General features: G+C 44.9%; 1 protein-coding gene and 1 pseudogene across 32 annotated transcripts in view; both read left to right on the plus strand.

The window, feature by feature from the left end:
* WDR25 (WD repeat domain 25) overlaps positions 1-19221 on the plus strand; it is a 145571-nt gene that overhangs the window by 69705 nt on the left and 56645 nt on the right. For 28 of the 32 annotated variants that reach the window (XR_014811354.1, XR_014811349.1, XR_014811350.1 and 25 more), the window contains one exon: positions 15883-16030. The exons of 3 other annotated variants lie outside the window; for them this stretch is intronic. Coding sequence is in view for 22 of the 29 variants with exons in the window: in XM_084970169.1 (XP_084826295.1) it covers positions 15883-16030 (148 nt within the window). In the remaining 7 variants the exon portion in view is untranslated. Of the gene's footprint in view, positions 1-15882; positions 17355-19221 lie in introns of all 32 variants that reach the window. One more of the 32 variants, XR_014811356.1, reaches the window with a different exon arrangement.
* Positions 6646-7505, plus strand: LOC110261646 (hypoxanthine-guanine phosphoribosyltransferase pseudogene; annotated as a pseudogene).

Raw genomic sequence — 19221 nt, forward strand, 5'->3', positions numbered from 1 at the left:
GATCAGATGCTGAAATTAGCAGACAAGGATTTTAAGACAGTTATAATGATGCTTGGGGACACAAAGGAAAATATACTCACATTGAATAAAAAAAATAGGGAAATCTCTGTAGCAATAGAAACTATAAAGAAAAACAAGTGGGAAGTATAGACCTTAAAAATATAATATCTGATATAAAGAGTTTGTGTTTTGGACACCATTGCAGAATGGAGATGAGAGAAGAAAGAGCCACTGAACTTAGAGATAGATCAATAGAAATTATTCAGCCTGAAAACTGAAGAAAGAATCGGAGGAAAAAGAACAGATACTCAAGGGCCTTTGGACAACCTCCAGAGGTACATGTGTAATATATATTGTAATAGTGTATGTGTAATTGGAGTCTTAGAAAGAGATGAGAGAGAATGGGGAAGAAAAAGCTATTTGAAATAATGCCTAAATGCTCCCAAATTTGGTGACATATGACCATTTACAGATTCAAAAGAAAAACAAAACAAAACAAAACACCACAACTGTGCAGACCCCAAATAGTACAAATATAAAGGAAACCACACTGAGGCATATCATAGCCAGATTTCTGGAAACCAAAGATAAAGAGGAAACCTCGAAAGTAGTGAGAGAAAAATGAATTTCACGTGGAAGAGAATAATGTTGAGAAAATCACTGACCTCTCATCAGAAGCAATGGAGTCTAGAGACAGTGGAATGGAATCTTTAAAGTGCTGTAGAAAAATAAAAACCTGTCAACTCCTGACTCTGTATCTTTTAAGAATGAAGGTGAAATAAAGGCAGATTCAGGTAAATGAAAAGTGGTGAGCAGATGTGCACTACAGAAATGTTAAGGGAAGTTCTTTAGGTTGGAGGAATATGCCAGACAGGAACTCAGATCTTTTGGAAGGATTAGAGAGACTATCATTGGTAAATGTGTAGGAAAATATAGAAGACTATTTTTCCTCTTAAATAAAAAAATGACTATTTAAAGCAAACATTATCATATTGTGAGGTTTATAACATACGTGGGTGTAATACATATGACAACTGTAGAGTAAAGGATGGCAGTTGAAGAAAAGACATTTATGGTTGCAAGCTTCTTATATTTTATGTAAACTTGTACAATTTAACTCTAAGAAGACTTGAAAATATTAAGCATGTATATTGTAATCCTTAGAGCAACCACTAAAAAAAAAAACCCAAAACCAAACAAACAAAAACTTAAGAGGCATAGCCAAAAAGCCAGTGGATAAAATGAAATTCTAAAAATAATAATTTCAAAAGAATACAGGAAAGGAGGAAGAGAAGAATAGAACAGAGGTTAAAAACGGAAAACAGCAAAATGGTAGGTTTAAATCTGCTCATATCTCTATATTCTATCACTTGTGATAGAACATGAGAGAAGATAATATGAGAAAAAGAATGTATATATGCATATGTATAACTGGTTCACTTTTCTGTACAGCAGACATTGACATAACATGGTAAATAAACTATAATAAAAATTAAAAAATAAATCTCATATCAACAATTACATTACGTGTACATGGACTAAATACTATAATTAAAAGAGATTGTAAGTATGGATACAGAAGCAAGACTAAATTATATGCTGTTAATAAGGTACACTTTAAGTAAAAAAACAAATAAGCAAAAAGTAAATAGGCGGAATGAAGAGATATCATCCAAACCATAAGCATGAGAAGACTGAAAGTCTGCTAATAATACTAACCAATAAAGTAGACTTCAAGGGAGTTCCCATCTGGCTCAGTGGTAACGAACCCATAAGGACGTAGGTTTGATCCCTGGCCTCGCTGAGTGGGTTAAGGATCCAGTGTTGCTGTGAGCTGTAGTGTAGGTCACAGATGGGGCTCAGATTCTGCATTGCTGTGGCTTTGGTGTAGGTTGGCAGCTTTAGCTAGCTCTGATTCGACTCCTAGCCTGGGAACTTCCATATGCCGCAGGTGTAGCCCTAAAAAGACAAACAAACAAACAAACAACAAACAAACTTCAAGACAAAGGGTATTACCAGAGATAGAGGGACTTTTCATAATGACAAAAGGATCAATTCATCAGGAAGACATAACAGTCAAATATGACCCTAATAACAGAGCTTCAAAATGCGTGAAAAATTTTTCATAGAAGTAAAGGAGAATAAACACATCCACAGTCCCAGTTGGAGATTTTATCACTCTTCTCTAAGTAATTGATAGAACAACTAGATCAATAAAGACAGAAGATCTGTATAACACTATCTGCTACCTTAACTGACATTTATGGAACACTGTGTAGAACAAGTGCAGGGTAGAGATGCTTTTCAAATTCAAATAGTACTTCACTAATGTAGGCCATATGCTAGGACATAAAGCAAATCTCAATACATTTAAAAGGGTTTGAACAATGGAATGCCCAGTCTCGGATCACAATGGTATTAAATTGGTAATAAATAATATTAAGATACTAAACAATAAAAACTCCATAAACATTTGACAGTTAAACCACACACTTCTAAATACCTTAGGGAACTTATGCTTTTGGCTAAGATGGAGTAATAGGGACCATAGTTATGCTCCAATTTTAAATTTAAAAAACAGACAAAATATTAGAAACTGGTTTTCAGACACTGAACACTGGGCAGCATAGGCAGTCATCCCCGAGAAAGGGAAAACAAAGTGAGACAAGCCCTGGGATTGTTCTAGTTTATTGCCTGATGAGCGTTTCTAGACTATAGCACAGGGAGGAGAAATCCTGCTAGGTCTCAGCGACCTTCCTGGGTTGAGGAGACAGAGCTGGGAGCCCAGGAAGGTCACGGCAGCTAGAGTTCTCAGAAGAGAGAACCAGAGATTATAGAGCTGCACAGAAAGAAAGCTCCAGAGATCTGTAGGGTGTTCCCTCAAAGCCTTCAGTGGAATACTGATCAGCAGTTCCTTGAGGTGAGGAAAGATCCACTCAAAAGAAATAGGATGAGGAGTTCCCATTGTGGCTCAGCAGTTAAGAACCCTACTAGTATCCATGAGGATGCAGGTTTGATCCCTTGTCTTTCACAAGTGTATTGCTTCAGGAGTGGAGTGAAACAACCCTGAACTGTGCTGCTCTGGTTCCTCCCAAAGCTTAGAAACTATCCTGGCAAGGAGTGAACTGTTTCCAAGTAACTGTGTCCCAGAATAAACCTCAAGACTATTATAGAAATACAAGAATAAAACACATCCAATCTAGTAAAATTCACCATGTCTTGCTTCCAAACAAAGATTTTTTTTTTTGTCTTTTTGCTATTTCTTGGGCCGCTCCCGCGGCATATGGAGGTTCCCAGGCTAGGGGTTGAATTGGAGCTGTAGCCACCAGCCTACGCCAGAGCCACAGCAACGCGGGATCCGAGCCGCGTCTGCAACCTACACCACAGCTCACGGCAACGTGGATCGTTAACCCACTGAGCAAGGGCAGGGACCGAACCCGCAACCTCATGGTTCCTCGTTGGATTCGTTAACCACTGCGCCACGACGGGAACTCCCCAAAGATTTTTTTCTTTTAGTCTTTTCTAGGTCCGCACCCACAGCATATGGAGGTTCCCAGGCTAGGGGTCGAATCGGAGTTGTAGCCACCAGCCTCCGCCAGAGCCACAGCAACATGGGATCTGAGCCGCGTCTGCAACCTACACCACAGCTCATGGCAAGGCCGGATCCTTAACCCACTGAGTGAGGCCAGGGATTGAACTCGAAACCTCATGGTTCCTAGTCGGGTTCGTTAACCATTTCACCACGATGGGAACTCCCCAAACAAAGATTAAAAGGCATGTGAAAGAAGAAAAATCTGAACCATGATAAGAGGAAAAATCAGTGAATAGAAACAGACCCCAAAATGGTACAGATGATATAATTGGTAAATAAGAATGTTAAACCAATGTTGTAAATATACCCCATATATGCAAAGAGGTAGAGAAAATTTTAAGCATATTAAGGAGAGACATGAAAGATAGAAGAAGGATCCAAATTGAACTCTATAGAGACGGAAAAAAAAAAAAGTTTTGGATGAAAAGTACACCAGATAGGATTAATTGCAGATCAGAAACTAAAAGGAAAAGCTTAGCAAATTTGAAGACATAGTTATAGAAACTAATTAAAATGCAATACAGAGAGTAAAGAGCTTGTGAAAAAGATAAACAGAGAAATCAGTAAGCTGTGGGACCATTTCAAGTTCACTGAATATGCATGACATTGGAGTCTTCAAAGGAAGAGAGAGCAGAAAAAAAATTTAAGGAAATAATGGCTGAAAATTTTCCAAATTTGACGAAACTCATATATCCAAGAATATCAGTGAATCCCAAGCACAAAAAACATGAAGAGAAAAAGTTCATCAGTGGAATTTCTCATAATCAGCGATAAAGAGAACAATCTTAAATGCAGTCAGAGGGGGAGAAAAAGACAAGTTACATGCAGAGAAACCCAGATGAGAATGGCAGCAGACTTCTTATTGTAAATAATACTGGAAGACAGTTGAACAACGTACTTAGGGTACCAAAAGAAAACCAACACTGTCAACTGAAAATTTAAAACCAGAAAAATATCTTTTTAAAAGAAAGGTAAAATACTGTTTCAAGGCACTTAAAAGCTGAAGTAATTCATCACCAACAGACCTGCACTACGGAAACGTTAAATAAAGCTCTTGAGGAGTTCCCGTAGTGGCTCAGCGGTAATGAACCCAACTAGTATCCATGAGGATGTGGGTTCAATCCCTGGCCTTGCTAAGTGCCTTAAGCATCTGGCTTTGCTATGAGCTGCAGTGTAGGTCGCAGACGTGGCTTGGATCCTGCGTTGCTGTGGTTGTGGCATAGACCACCAGCTGTAGCTCCAGTTCAATCCTAGCCTGGGAACTCATATGCTGCAGGTGCAGCACTAAAAAGACCAAAAAAAAAAAAAAAAAAAAAAAAAAAGTTATTGAGGCAGAAGGAAAATGATACCAGATAGAAATCTACATCTGCACAGAGGGAAGGTGAACACTAGAAATGGTAAATATGTGCATAACTGTAAATGCTTTTTCTTAGTATTAAAAAAATCACTTTATCGCATTTTATTTTTTGTTCACACCTGTAGCATGAGGAAGTTCTGGTCGGGGGGGTTGAACCTGCACCACAGCAGCAACCTGAGTTGCGGCAGTGATAACACTGGATCCTTAATCAGCTGTGCCACAGGGGACTTCTCTTATTTTTATTTATTATTATTATTTTTATGGCCGTACCTGTGGCATATGGAAGTTCCCAGCCAAGGACTGAGTCCAAGCCCCAGCTGCAACCTATGCCACAGCGGTGGCAACACCAGATCCTTTATTTAACCCACTGCACCAGGCTGGGGATTGAATCCATGCCTCTGCAGTGGCCCAAGCTGCTGCAGTTGGATTCTTAACCCACTGCACCACAGCTGGAACTCCTCTTATTTCATTTTTAATTGAAATATAGTTAATTTGCAATGTTGTTTGTTTCTGGTATACAGCTAAGTGCTTCAGATACACACACACACACACACTCTCACACACTCACACCCATATATTCTTCTTTGTATTAAAAAAACTTTATTTACTTTTAAAGTAAAAACAATAACGTTTTGTGTTTATAAAATATGTCAGTGTAAAATATGTGATAACATGCATGAAAGCTGAGGTGGGGGAGGTGGTGTATATTGTTGTTATGGTTCTTATAAGGCAAGTGGTGACATTATTGGAATTTAGACTGTGATAAGTTGCAGAGGTATGCTTAAAGTTACAGAAGTATGTAAGCCTTAAAGCAACTAGCAATAAAACAAAACAAAGATCTATGGTTAGTAATCTAACAATGGGAAATAAAATGAAATAGCAAAAGATACTCAATCCAAAAGAATGTAAAAAAAAAAAATAGCAAAGAGAACAAGCAACAGATGGGATAAATAGAAAACAAACAGAAAATTAAACCCAAACCATGTCAGTAATAGATGAAGTGGTCTCAATGCCCATTTAAGACATTGTTAGGTTCAATAAAAAGTCAAGACCCAATTATACAATGCCTACAAGGACCTTTAAATAAAATGACACCAAAAGTTAAATGTAAAAGAATGGAAAATGATATATCAATGTAATAGTAATAAAAAATGCAAAAATGGCCACATTGATATCAGATAAAGTAGATTTCAGAGCAAAGAATATTAGCGAGGATAAAAAGACTCATAATGAGAAAGGGGTGGATTCATCAAAGGACATAACATTAGGTACTTAATATTAGGTCTATAAACATTGGGGCATAAATATGTATACATCCAATAAGAATGCTTTAAAATTCCGTGCAGCAAAACTGAGAGAACTGAATGGAGAAATAATCATATTCGCAATTATAGTTGGAGCTTTTAATATTCTTTTCTCAATAGTCAATAGATCAAGTAAACAGAAAATCAATACGTGTATAGAAGACTTCAACAACACTGTCACCTAATTTGGCCTAATTGACACTTACAGAACATTCAGTGTAACAGCAACAGAATGCATATTCTTTTCAGGTGTACATGGAATGTTTACCGAGATAGACTGTAATCTAGGCTATAAAACAAGGCTCAATACATTTGAAAGGACTGAAATTATTCAAAGTGTATCTCTAATGATGATGAGATGGAATTAAAAATCAGTAACAGATATTTGAAAAATTCCCAAATATTTGGAAGCTAAACAGCACCCTTGTTAATAACCTATAGGTCCAGGAAGAAACCGATAGGGATTTTAGAAAACATTTTGAACCAAATGCAAATGAAAACACAGCATTTTCCATTATGGCGACCCGCAGCCCCAGTGTTGTGATTAGTGATGATGAACCAGCTTATGACTTAGATTTGTTTTGTACACCTCATTACTATGCTGAGGATTTGGAAGAGGTTTTTATTCCTCATGGACTCATTATGGACAGGACCAAACAGCTTGCTCGAGATGTGATGGAAGAGGTGGGGGCCATCATATCGTGGTCCTCTGTGTGCTCAAGGGGGGCTGTACATCCTTTGCTGACCTGCTGGATTACATCAAAGCCCTGAGCAGAAACAGCGATAGATCCATTCCTATGGCTGTAGGTTTTATCAGACTGAAGAGCTACTGTCAACAGGCGACTTAAAAGTAATTGGTGGAGAGGCCCTCTCAACTTTAACTGGAAAAGCTGTCTTGATTGTTGAAGATGTAATTGACACTGGCCAAACAATGCAAACCTTGCTTTCCTTGGTCAAGCAGCATAATCCAAAGATGGTCGAGGTGGCGACCTTGCTGGTGAGAAGGACCCCTCGAAGTGCTGGATATAGACCAGACTTTGTTGGATTTGAAATTCCAGATGAGTTTGTTGTAGGATATGCCTTTGACTCTAATGAATACTTCAGGGACTTTGTGTCATTAGTGAAAATGGAAAAGCAAAATACAAAGTCTAAGAGGAGAGTTCAAGTTGAGTTTGGAGACATCTGGAGTGCCATTGAAATCACCAGTAAAGTTAGCACATGTTCTCCTTCTGTGGCCAGCTGCTTAGTAGAGCTAATTGCATGTATCGTCTAAGAATTTTCTGTTTTGTATTTTAGAAATGTCAGTCGCTGCATTCCAGAACTCTTTATTTGTCTTGTGAGCCTGTAGACTCTCCATTCCCTTTGGGTGGATTGTTGTTTGACTTGTGAATGAAAAATCTCTTAAACCACAGCACTGTTGAATGAAAATATTGAAATTGTATCTGTAAGAAACATTTAAAGAGAAGAATATATTAGTTTTTTAATTGGTAGTTTAATTTTTATATATTCAGGAAAGAACAGAAATGATTGAGTATTGTTAATTATACCACTGTGTGTTTAGAAAAGTAAGAAGCAGTCGGTTTCATATCAGTGACAGTACTTAGCGGTATCGTTATGTTGAATAAATCATACGTCCTGGGATTATTTTAGTAGGTTTCAGTACTATCGACTGTATTTTCCTGCTTGTTCAGATTATTTCCGGTGAGTCATTGTCAACAAGTACAGATCCATAAATTCCAGAAACCTACCACTTTTTGAATTCCTCAGGGTAAAAAAAATCTTTAAAGGCTCTTTAAAAGAAAAAAAATAAATAAAAATTTGTGAACATAGAGTGGTTCTCAAGTAGTAATTTATAGCACTAATGCTTATATTAATAAAGAAGGAGTTCCCGTCATGGCTCAGCGGAAACAAATCTGACTAGCATCCATGAGGACGCAGTTTCAATCCCTGGTCTCACTCGGTGGGTTAAGGATCTGGCATTGCCGTGAGCTGTGTTGTAGGTTGCAGATGAGGCTTGGATCCGATGTTGCTGTGACTGTGGCATAGGCTGGCAGCTACAGCTCCGATTTGACCCCTAGCCTGGGAACCTCCATGTGCCGCGGGTGTGGCCATAAAAAGCAAAAAAAAGAAAGAAAGAAAATTGCCAAGTAATTATCTTAGCTTCCACTTTAAGACACACACACACACACACACACACACACACACACACACACACACAAAATCAGCCCAAAATAAGCAAAAGAAAAGAGATAACGATAAGAGCAGAAGTGATCGAAATAGAAAACCAATAGTAGAGAGAAAAATCAGTGAAACCAAAAGCTGGTTCTTTGAGATCAATGAGAGTGATAAACCTTTAGCCACTTTTCAGAAATAAAAAAGATCCAAATTACCAATATTAGGAATGAGAGAAGTGACAATTATAAATTCTAACGACACTGAGAGAGTACTAAGGTAATGTTATGATCAACTTTCTGCCAATGAAGACTACAGCTTAGATGATATGATAAATCTCTTGAGAGACTCAAACAATGAAAGCACACTCACAAATTTAGATAACCTCCAAAGCCTTGCATCTATTACTGAAATTGAATTCATAGTTAAAAACCTTTCCCATAAAGAAAAGTTTAAAGACTTCACTGGTGAGTTTTACCAAACATTCGAGGAAGAAGTAGTATCAGTTCATTCTGGGTTGAATTCTGTCTCTCTCAAAATGTATCTTTTGGCCTCCTCACCCCTAGTGCCTCAGGACGTGTCTGTATTTGTACATAGGATCTTTGCAGAGAAAATCAAATTAAAGTGAGGTCTTTAGGATGAGCCCTGATCCAGTAAGACTGGTATGTTTTTCCAAAGGGGAGGTTTAGAGACAGACAGACATAGGAGAACACCACATGAACATGAAGATAGCTGTCTACAGGTCAAGAAGAGAAGAGCCAATCCTTCCCTCAGAGCCCTCAGAAGAAACCAAGCCTCCAGAACCACGAGACCATACATTTCTATTGTTTAAGCCACTCAGTCTGTGGTACTTTGTTACAGCAGTCCTAGGAAGGTAATAGAAAATTCTGTTCAAACTCTTCCAGAAAATCAAAGAGGAAGGAACACTTCCCAACTTGTTCTATGAGGCTAGCATCACCCTGAGACCAAACCAAGAACAAGGCAGCATATGAGAAGAAAGCGATAGATCAATATCTCACGAACATAGATGCAAAAATTTTAAATGACATCTAGCACATCAACCCAATATTTAATTAGTCATTCATTAACTAATTAATAATATCATGACCAAGTAGGATCTGTCCCAGGAATGGAAGTTTAGCTTAGTATTTGAAAATCAATATAATTCAGCATATTAATGAACTATAAGAGAAGAAGTGTATGATCATCTCAAGAGATACAGAAAGCGCTTTTCACAATATCCAGTATTCATTCCTGATAAAAACTTTCGGCAGCAACCTAGAAATAGAAGATAATTTTCTCAGACTGTTACATTTGGTCAGGAACGAGGCAAGGGTGTTCTCTCGCACTGTGTCTATTCAGCATTGCTTTGGGCAGTCTAGCCAATGCATTAAGACAAGAAAAAGAAAATAAAAGACACCTGGATTGGAAAGGAGGGGGTGAAATTTTTTTTTATTCACAGACAACATGATTGTCTATGTAGAAAATTCTACTGAATCTGTAAAAAGACTTCTAGAGCTAATTGTTTAGGAAGTCTGCAGAATTCAAGATCAGCATGCAAAAATTAATTGTGTTTCTATGTATTAGAAATGAAGAACCCGAAATTAAAAATTTTAAAATACCATTTACAGTACCATCAAACCATGAAATAATTATGCATGAATTTGACAAAAGGTGTGTAAGATTTTTTCATAAAATACTATAAACCTGGGAGTCCCTGTCATGGCTCAGCAGTTAATGAAGCCAACTAGTTATCCAAAAGGATGTGGGTTCGATCCCTGGCCTCCCTCAGTGGGTTAAGGATCTGGTGTTGCTGTGAGCTGTTGCAGATGAGGCTCAGATCCCATGTCGCTATGGCTGTGGTGTATGTTGGCAGCTGCAGCTACAGTTTGACCCCTAGCTTGGGGGCTTCATATGCTGCGGGTGCAGCCCTAAAAAGACCTAACCAAACCAAACCATAGACCATTGCCTAGAGACATTAAAGAAGACCTAAATAAAAGGAGCCATATATCCTGTTCACGCATTGGAAGATTCAATATTGTTGAGACATCTCCCCAAATTGGTCTGTGGATTCAATGCGCTTCCAACCCCTGAACCCCCCCCCAACCCGGTGAGGGATTCCCGAAGCTTTTGCAGGCAGATGGTGGTGTAGCCTTGGGCGCTGGCTGCCCAGGCTTGTGCTGCGCACCGGGCACCTGGCAGTGGTCTCTAGAATGATCTCTTGGGGCAGCAGGAGCTGTCGAGGGTGGAGAGGAGGCCAGGAGCCAGGGCTGAACTGGGAGGGTCCTCGAAGCAAGAGCTGGCAAGATGGGGCCAAATGGGAGGCAAAGATTCACCCAGAAGTCTGACAGCCACTATCTCCAGGTGGCGGGATGATGGCCAACTCTTATTTTCTCATCTTTCTCTGGTTTTTGTGGTTGTTGTTTGTTTTCTGGTAATTTTTTTGCAGAGCAAACTTATTTCTGTTGTTATTAGAGAAACAGCAATCCTGTTGATTCCTGTGGGATTTCGCTTTTCGCACTTCTGTATAACTTGAATATTTTATAAGGAGATTGTATTTGTTTTATAAACAAAAACAAAAGGCAGGCAGAAAGGCAGAAAGGACATGACCTGTGGCTAAAGCAATAAGTCAGGAGACACTGCGAGGAGCGCCTGGTGGGGCCACGGCTCCGTAACCGGGACACGGAAACTGCGGTAAACGTGGGCTGAGCCAGCGACAGCACATTTTGCCTGTCATGTTCTTTCTAAATCTGACTTTTGTTGGACACATAGAATGTCTCCAGTTAATACCTCAAGTCATCTTGGCACATTTGACAGAAGACTTAACTCCTTAATTCCATGAAGGCAGATTGGGAGCTCTAATTACTTAATTGAAAAAAGGTACACACTTCAGGCTGCCACGGTGTTTGGGAATTAATCTTTAAAACCTGACAGTGAACATTAAATTCAATTAGGGAGAGCGATTAGCAAAGATTCTCCTTCCCTCACCCTGGGTACTTGAAGAAGTGGCTGACTGGTCTACACTGATTCTGACGCTATCGTTGTGTGTATATCAGGCAGGGGAGCCAGGTACGCATTTTTCACTGCAGAGGGGGGATATCGGACAGTTTACAGATTGATGGATTTCCTTAAACACGTTTCCGTGGCCGATTCAGGAGGCCTGGCCAGGAGAATCCAGACCTTTCCAGCTGCTGCTTTTGGCACTGGTGTGACAGAGTTCAAGGTCTCCTCTTTCTTTGATTAGAATTACAGTCCACCCTTCCTCCCCCGCCCTCCTCCCCCTCCTCCCCTCCCCCTCCTCTCCCCCCCCTCCCCCCCCATTCCAGTCCACCTGTCAGCGGCTGCTGATCACCGTCCGCTCTTCTTTCCAGGACACCCTTCTTCTGTTGTCTCCCCACATCGTTGGCCTCTTCTCAGACTCCTTTCCTGGTTTCTCTTGAGCCTCCCCCTGGTCCCCCACCTCCTCTTTGCTCTGTCTTCTACATTTATTCCCTTGGAGAGCCCATCCAGCTCCTGACTAAAAGGCCGTCTGTGGCAGGGACTTCCAAAGCCCAGCCGCCACCCTGGACCTCCCTCCTGGACGTCACACTCAGACATCTCACTGCCTGCTCTGTCTTCAGATCCGAGCTCCTGGAGTTCCCACGGTGGCTCAGCAGGTTAGAACCCACAAGATTTCCTCGGGTTGGAAGCAAGATAGGAGGGCGAGAGAGTCCAGGACAGCCCCCTAGGTTTGGGGCCCAAGCCTCGGGGGAAAAGGAGTTTCTGGGGTGCATCGGATGACGGGAGAAGCAAGTCTGAGGGCAAGAAGCCCAGGAGCTCAGCTTTGGCTTTTTGCTTTTTACCACACCTGCGGCACATGGAAGTTCCCAGGCTAGGGGTCAAATCGGAGCTGCAGCTGCCACCCTACACCACAGCCACAGCCATGCCGGATCTGAACCGCATCTGTGACCTTCACCACAGCCCACAGCAGTGCCCGACCCTTAACCCCACTGATCAAGGCCAGGGATCGAACCTGCATCCTTACAGATACTAGTCAGATTTGTTTCCACTGGGCCACGACGGGAACTCCCTTCCATGTGTATTTTTATACTCTTATTACAAGTACGTAAATAAACATGATAGAGTTTTGCTTCATGTGTTTTTAAAATTGTGATGAAATACACGTAAGAGTTATCATTTTAGCCATTTTTAAGTGTACGGTTCTGTTAAGTACATTCCCACTGCGGTGCCGCCGTCCCCAGCACCCATCTCAGCGCTCTTCATCTTGCAGAACTGAAACTCTGTCCCCTGTCATCAAGCCCAGTTCCCCCACCACAGTCCACACTTCTACTTTCTACTCACATGATTTTGACTACTCTAGGAACTTCATATCCGGGGAGTTAAACTTTTGTCTTTCTGTGACTGGCTTATTTCTTTTTTTTTCTATATGTGTAATGATTTTTTTTTCCATTATAGCTGGTTTACAGTGTTCTGTCAATTTTCTGCTGTACAGCGAGGTGACCCAGTTACACATACATGTATACATGCTTTTTTCTCACATTATCATGCTCCATCCTAAGTGATCAGACAGAGTTGCCAGCGCTACACAGCAGAATCTCAGTGCTTGTCCATTCCACAAGCAATAGTCTGCATCTATGAACCCCAAGCTCCCCATCCCTCCCCCTCCTTCCCCCTCCCTTCGGGCAACCCCAAGTCTATTCTCCAAGTCCATGATTTTCTTTTCTGTGGAAAGGTTCATTTGTGCCGTATACCAGACTCCAGATGTAAGTGATATCATATGGTATTTGTCTCTCTCTTTCTGACTTACTTCACTCAGGATGAGAGTCTCTAGTTCCATCCATGTTGCTGTAAATGGCATTCTTTTGTGCTTTTTTATGGCTGAGTAGTATTCCATTGTGTATATATACCACATCCTCCTAATCCAATCATCTGGTGATGGACATTTGGGCTGTTTCCATGTCTTGGCTATTGTGAATAGTGCTGCAGTGAACATGCGGGTGCCTATGTCTTTCTCGAGGAAAGTTTTGTCTGGATATATGCCCAAGAGGGGGATGGCTGGGTCATATGGTAGTCCTGTGTATAGTTTTCTAAGGTTCCTCCAAACTGTTGGCCATAGTGGTCGTGCCAGTTTATCTCACTTGGCGAGATGTCTCTGAGGTTTATCCGTGTGGTGGGATGTGTCAGGATTTCCTTTCTCTTCAAGACAGTGATATCCAGAGTATACATCCACACGCACGTGTGACGTAGCTGTAGCACATTTGTTTATCCGTCTATCCATTCGTGGACACTTGGGTTGCTTCCACCTTTTGGCTGCTGTGAATTATGCAGCTGTGAGCCTTGATGTGCAAATATCTCTTTGAGACGCTGGTTTTTGATTTTTTTCAGTATACACACACACACGTGGGGTTTCTGGATCGTATTGTAATTCTGCGTTTAATTTTTCGAGGTACAGCTATGCTGTTTTCCATAGTGGCTGGACCACTTTGCGTCCCCGCCAGTGCCGTGCAAGCGCTCCGACTTCTCCGCGTCCTCACCACACTTGTCATCTTCGTCTTCTCCCTCCTTCCCCTCCCCTCCCCCTCCCCCTTCTTCTGATGGAAGCCATTCTAATGGGTGTGAGGGGGTGTTTCTTGTGTTTTAAAAACTTGGTGTCATACTGCACAGGTACGGCTTGTCTCGTGTTCATTATCATCTTTTTACTGTGTAGCCATGTTAACCCTGTGTATCTCGTCCATTTGTTTTACTTTCTTTTTTCTGTGAGAGTCACGCTTATACACAGTTCTGAAAAAGCAGCGGTTCCCTGCGCTCTGCCTTTCTGCCATGAATTCCCGCTCCACTTTGAAGTCTTCTGGCTGTTTCTTCCGTTAATTCGGTCCATATTTCAGTATGTAAAGGGTGCTCCTTCTTGCGTTTCAGTCTGAAACCCCAGCTGTTGGCCTCTAATAAGGGAGAAAAGAACTGAACTCTCTTAACATCCTTTGAAGGGGCCTCTTGACCTCATGTTTTCTTAATCATAGGATGCTTCCAGAACTCTGGTCCTTTGCACTGTGAGACTGTTAGGATGTGGCAGGATGAATTTCCTCGTCTTGACAGAGAAAGCTGTCTTTAGGATCTAGTTTGTGGAGGTGCATGGGTGCACTTGGGGTTTACTCTTATTGAGGGAAGGAGAGAAGGTTCGAGAATCCTGCTGGGAAGAACCATGTGCACGGCAAGCCCCAAGCAGCCCCTCCGGCACCGAGGCTCCTGCCGAGTGAACGCTGCTCTTTCACACACAAGGGGCCTCGCTTCTTGCAGTGTACAGTTCTGTACTTGAGGGCTTAAAAACATTTCAGAGGCCACTAAAGGTACCGAGGGCTTCCTGCCATGTGCCTTGCTCCCCGCGGAAAGCCAGCGCAGGAGTGAGAGACAGGTCCTCCTCTCCCAGGAAAGGACAGCTGCCCCTGCAGGCAGACATCGGCTCTCTGCCTGGTTGCAGACAGGTATGGCAGGCTCTTTTTTGGATTTTAGTCTTAAAGCAGGACCTGGGCAGATAGCCTGGCTTGATGCACTTGTCCACAGCAGGGCTCAGAAAGCCCCGTCGCAGGGGACGGACGTGAGAAGTGCAGGCGAGACTGGGCTCAGACTGAGGACAGAGCGGGACTTTTTTTTTTTTATTCATTTACTTGCTTATATCAGTATAACCTCATAGTTTCTTACTTTATTCAATGAATTATAATCCATTGCTATCATTATTTATTTTGATGCTCAAATTGTCCCAAATTTGGCCAGTGGGAGCCCCCTCAAGCTGGCTCTGGGGTCCTTTTTGACTATTCTCAGCATTATTTGAACATTTCTTTCCTTTTTAAAACGTTTTATTGCTATATGGTTGCCTCACAATGTGGTGTTAGCTTCAGGTGTACAGTAGTGTGAATCAGTTACACATATACACGTATCCATTCTTCTTCAGATTCCGTTCCCATCTTTGCCACGGCACAGTATTGAGCAGGACTTCGTGGATGTGAGCAGGTGTGAAGGGCTGGGTAGGTGAGCAGCAGAGCACAGGCCATGCTGCTGTCCTGTGGGCTCCCTTAATTCCAGACAGAAATTTGCGAAGGGCTCTCTGGTGGCTGGCCAGCCCCAAGCCCTTGTTAGGTTTCTGCAAAGAGACATTTACCATCTGGATGTTGTTCGGATGGTCAAATGTTGGGAATCGAATTCCACTGGAGGACCGTTTTCCCTGTGCAAGGGAGCCGAGATGGTCCCCCAAGATCAGCCTCCCCCCCGACCCCCCGTTTTTGTTTTGTTTTTGGCCACTCTTGTGGCAGGCAAGAAGTTCACGGGCCAGGAATCCAACCTGCGCCACAGCAGTAACCCAAAGCCACAGCAGTGATGGTGATGGATCCTTAACCCACCAAGCCACCCAGGAACGCCCAGGCCCCCCGCTGCATATGACACCTGGTGCTGTTTTTGCCTTGTAGGTGTGGAACGCCGTGGACTCCGGGAGCTGCTTGCAGACCTACTTCCTGCATAGCGAGGCGGTGCGTGCCGCCCGGTGGTCCCCCTGCGGCCGGCGCATCCTCAGCGGCGGCTTCGACTTCGCCCTGCACCTAACCGACCTTGAAACAGGTGTGTTTCTCGGTATTGTCACCCCAGGCAGCCCCCCCTCAGAGCTGGCCGTGGCGACGGTTTGCTCCCTGGGGACGCTTCTTCGCGCTCCGCAGCCACCAGCCGTAGGTGGTTTCAGAGCAGGGGGAGCAGGAGCAGGATCCGCTCGTGCTCGGTGAGTGTGTTTCCAGGCTGTTCGCCTGAAACCCAGACTCTCAGCGGAGGGTTCACATGGGCCTCTGCCAGCCGCCCAGGGACAGAGCCCCAAGGTTGTCTCAGCCCCAAGCGGTGGCGCTGGATAAAGAGGTGGCTTTTTAATCAACTTCTGACATGCAATTTGTACTGAAATAGATTTAGCTTTATCACAGTGTCTTTTGGTTGGAATCAGTTTAGAATTCCTGTCAATTCGCTACCGTTGGAAGGCGGTAGGGCATGACCCCAGCTCATGAGGAAGGCCTGCGGTCGAGCTCTGCCTTCCTGCTGCCCTGAAAAGCCTTTGGGTGAGATGGACTCGTGCTGCCCAGATCCTAAGGGGGCTCTTGACAAGCAGGACGAGAAGGAGAGGGAAGTCCGGGGGAGGAACTGTCTTCGTGGAGCGCGGCGATGCCCTGCCTGAGCACAGATCCAGCCCCAGCCCGGGGCCGGGGTCCTGTCTGTGGCAGGGGCGAGGACGGAGCTGGGGGGCCGTCTGAGCACACAGCTCAGAGGAGACACAGGAGGGATTGCAGCCGGGTTGGTTCTCACCTCCAGCTTCCTCCTCTCCTTCCAGCCGCCTGGGGGTGCCCTTGTCGGCGGCCTCGCACTCCTCTGACTGCACCCCGAGTGCTGTCAGTAGGGGTGGTGACCAGGTTGATTGATGGTCATGTCAGCAGCTGGTCCTGTGCCACGGGCCTGGTGCACGACATGTCCCTTCTGTCAGCCACTGTGTCCCCTCTCACAGGTGAGGAGACCGAGGCTCAGAAGCGGGTACTCGCTTGGGGTCTCGCAGCGGTGCAAGGCGCACGGGCATGTGGGCCACGTCTGCGCAGCCCCGCGTCCTGCTCCCTCCAGTGCTGAGTGTACAGCATCTTTCTTTGCAACAAAGCGTTTCCCTGACTGTGATCTTACTGTGAGGAGCTCACATCTGCTGGGGACACAGAAGTGTAGGCAGGGGCTCCCATTGTGGCTCAGCAGTAACAAACCCAACTAGTATCCATGAGGACGTGGGTTCGATCCCTGGCCTTGCTCAGGGGGCTAAGGATCAGGCGCTGCCGTGAGCTGTGGTGTACGTCGCAGATGCGGCTCAGATCCTGCATTGCTGTGGCTGTGGTGTAGGCCAGCCGCTGTAGCTTCTATTCGACCCCTAGCCTGGGAACTTCCATGTGCCACAGGTGCAGCCCTAAAAAGACCAAACCAAACCAAACCAAACCGAACAAAAAAGACGAAGAAGAAGTGCAGAGAGTCCAGGTTACCGTGCACAGTGACAGCATGAGATAGGAGCTGCGAGGACATCAAGCCTGGGAGGTCAGGATTCCAGGAGGAGGCGAAATCCAAGCTGAGGCAGGAATGAGGGGATGCAGAATCAGGATGGGGGGAGGGGTGTGGAAGGTGGAGGAGAGTAGGTTCTCAGCGGACAGGACGGAGTTGTTGTGAGAACGTGACCCGCGTGGTGTGTGTGGAAATGGGGGAGCAGGGAGCCGGGGGAGGTGGGTCTAGGCGTGCGGGAATGGGAGCTGGGGCTTCATGCAGTTGCTAGCCTGTGGGCTGTGCACTGCCCAGGCGCTCCTCCCTGCTGCGGCGTCCCTGAGTACCCGCGGGTGCCTGCGCCCCCGCCCAGGAGTGCGGACGGGTGCTTTTTGCACGCTGGTGAGGCTGTCGGGTTAATCAAATAGGAGTTCATTTGATAACATTAGTGGATTCCTAGCAGCCCTCTGTCATGATCTATCTTCTCAATCAACAGATGTTAACCAGACTCTGCCATTGTGTGTGGGAGCGTTTATGGAGGGGGGAGCATTGGGGGTCGGGGGGCTTCTGACATTTTCAGACATCCAGAGAGAGTCCTCTGGCCCGACAAGTTAGGGACTGCCACAGCAGGTGGCAGTAGGGGGCCGTGGCTGGGTTTGGAGCAGGAGGCTGGTGGTTCGATTTGCACTCCGGGCAGGTCTCCCTGGTAGCCACGGCGCCTTGGGTGTGGCCTGGGGTGGGGGTGGGGGGCTGCAGGAGGGGCGGGGGCAGCTTTGCCCCGTCGGTCAGTGGCAGGACTTGGCTGGAGGGAACATGGCCTGGCTGGGCTCCCCAGTTCTGGTGTGCTGGGCGGGACAGGAGGGTGTGGCCCTGCCCTCAGGGCTTCGCCCCACCCCCAACACATACCTTCTGGGAGTGGGATCCCCACCTGGTTCACCTATTGAAGGCCCACTTTCATTCATGCAGCAGTTACTTATTGAGCACCAACTGCATATAGGACTGGTGCTGGGGCTACAGTGGTGAGCGTGCTGGATGTCCTTTGTCCATGGGGATTAGGGTCCAGGAGTTTGGCCTTGCCCTTGGGGAAGCCCTCCAGCCTCTGCACGGGGCCTCTCCTGCCGAGGGGGTTGTTGGTGTCTGTGTCCGGCCCCCTGGCTCATGTGGGAGCTCCCTGAGGGGGGGGTGCATCTCCTGGAGGTCTTTGTGTCACCTGCCCGGGGCTGGGCCGGAGCAGCTGCTTAGCACATGTATGGATGAGACAGCTAAGGCCCTTGCTGGCTGGGCTGGGCTCCTCAGGGGCTGCTGGGGAGGGGTGGGGGCTCTACGCCCTCCCCACGCCTCCTCTGCACACCCCACCTGGCCTGGCTGTGCTGGGAGCTCTCTGCAGCCCCTGAGGCTCTCGGCCTGGTCTGACTTGTCTTGTCCTTTCTCGTCACTGAGTCTGGTTCTCTTTTTCACTTGATCTGCCTCTTTCCGCCCTTGGTGATTTGGCTTTTTCATTTCAATCTAATTAGAACTCCCTGCCAGGAGAAGGCAACGCAGGGTGTTCTCGCCGCAGCGCCGTGGGAATTAGTCACTCGGTGCCCATTGTCGTTAATGGGAATTTGGCGCCAAGGCCGTTTATCCTGATGTCCTCAATCAATACAGTTAAAAATCTGTGGATTCTAAACCGTCAATACCCGGCCTGAAACATGGAGGGCCAGCAACCTTTTATCTCGTTAATTTATAGTTCTGACGGGCTGTTGGCTTATAGACCAACCATGAATCAA

Source organism: Sus scrofa, chromosome 7 (assembly GCF_054392235.1).
Source record: "Sus scrofa isolate SSC_HxYL_T2T_F1_AM1 chromosome 7, Sscrofa_HxYL_maternal_Yorkshire_Landrace_v2.0, whole genome shotgun sequence".
Classification (NCBI taxonomy): domain Eukaryota; kingdom Metazoa; phylum Chordata; class Mammalia; order Artiodactyla; family Suidae; genus Sus; species Sus scrofa.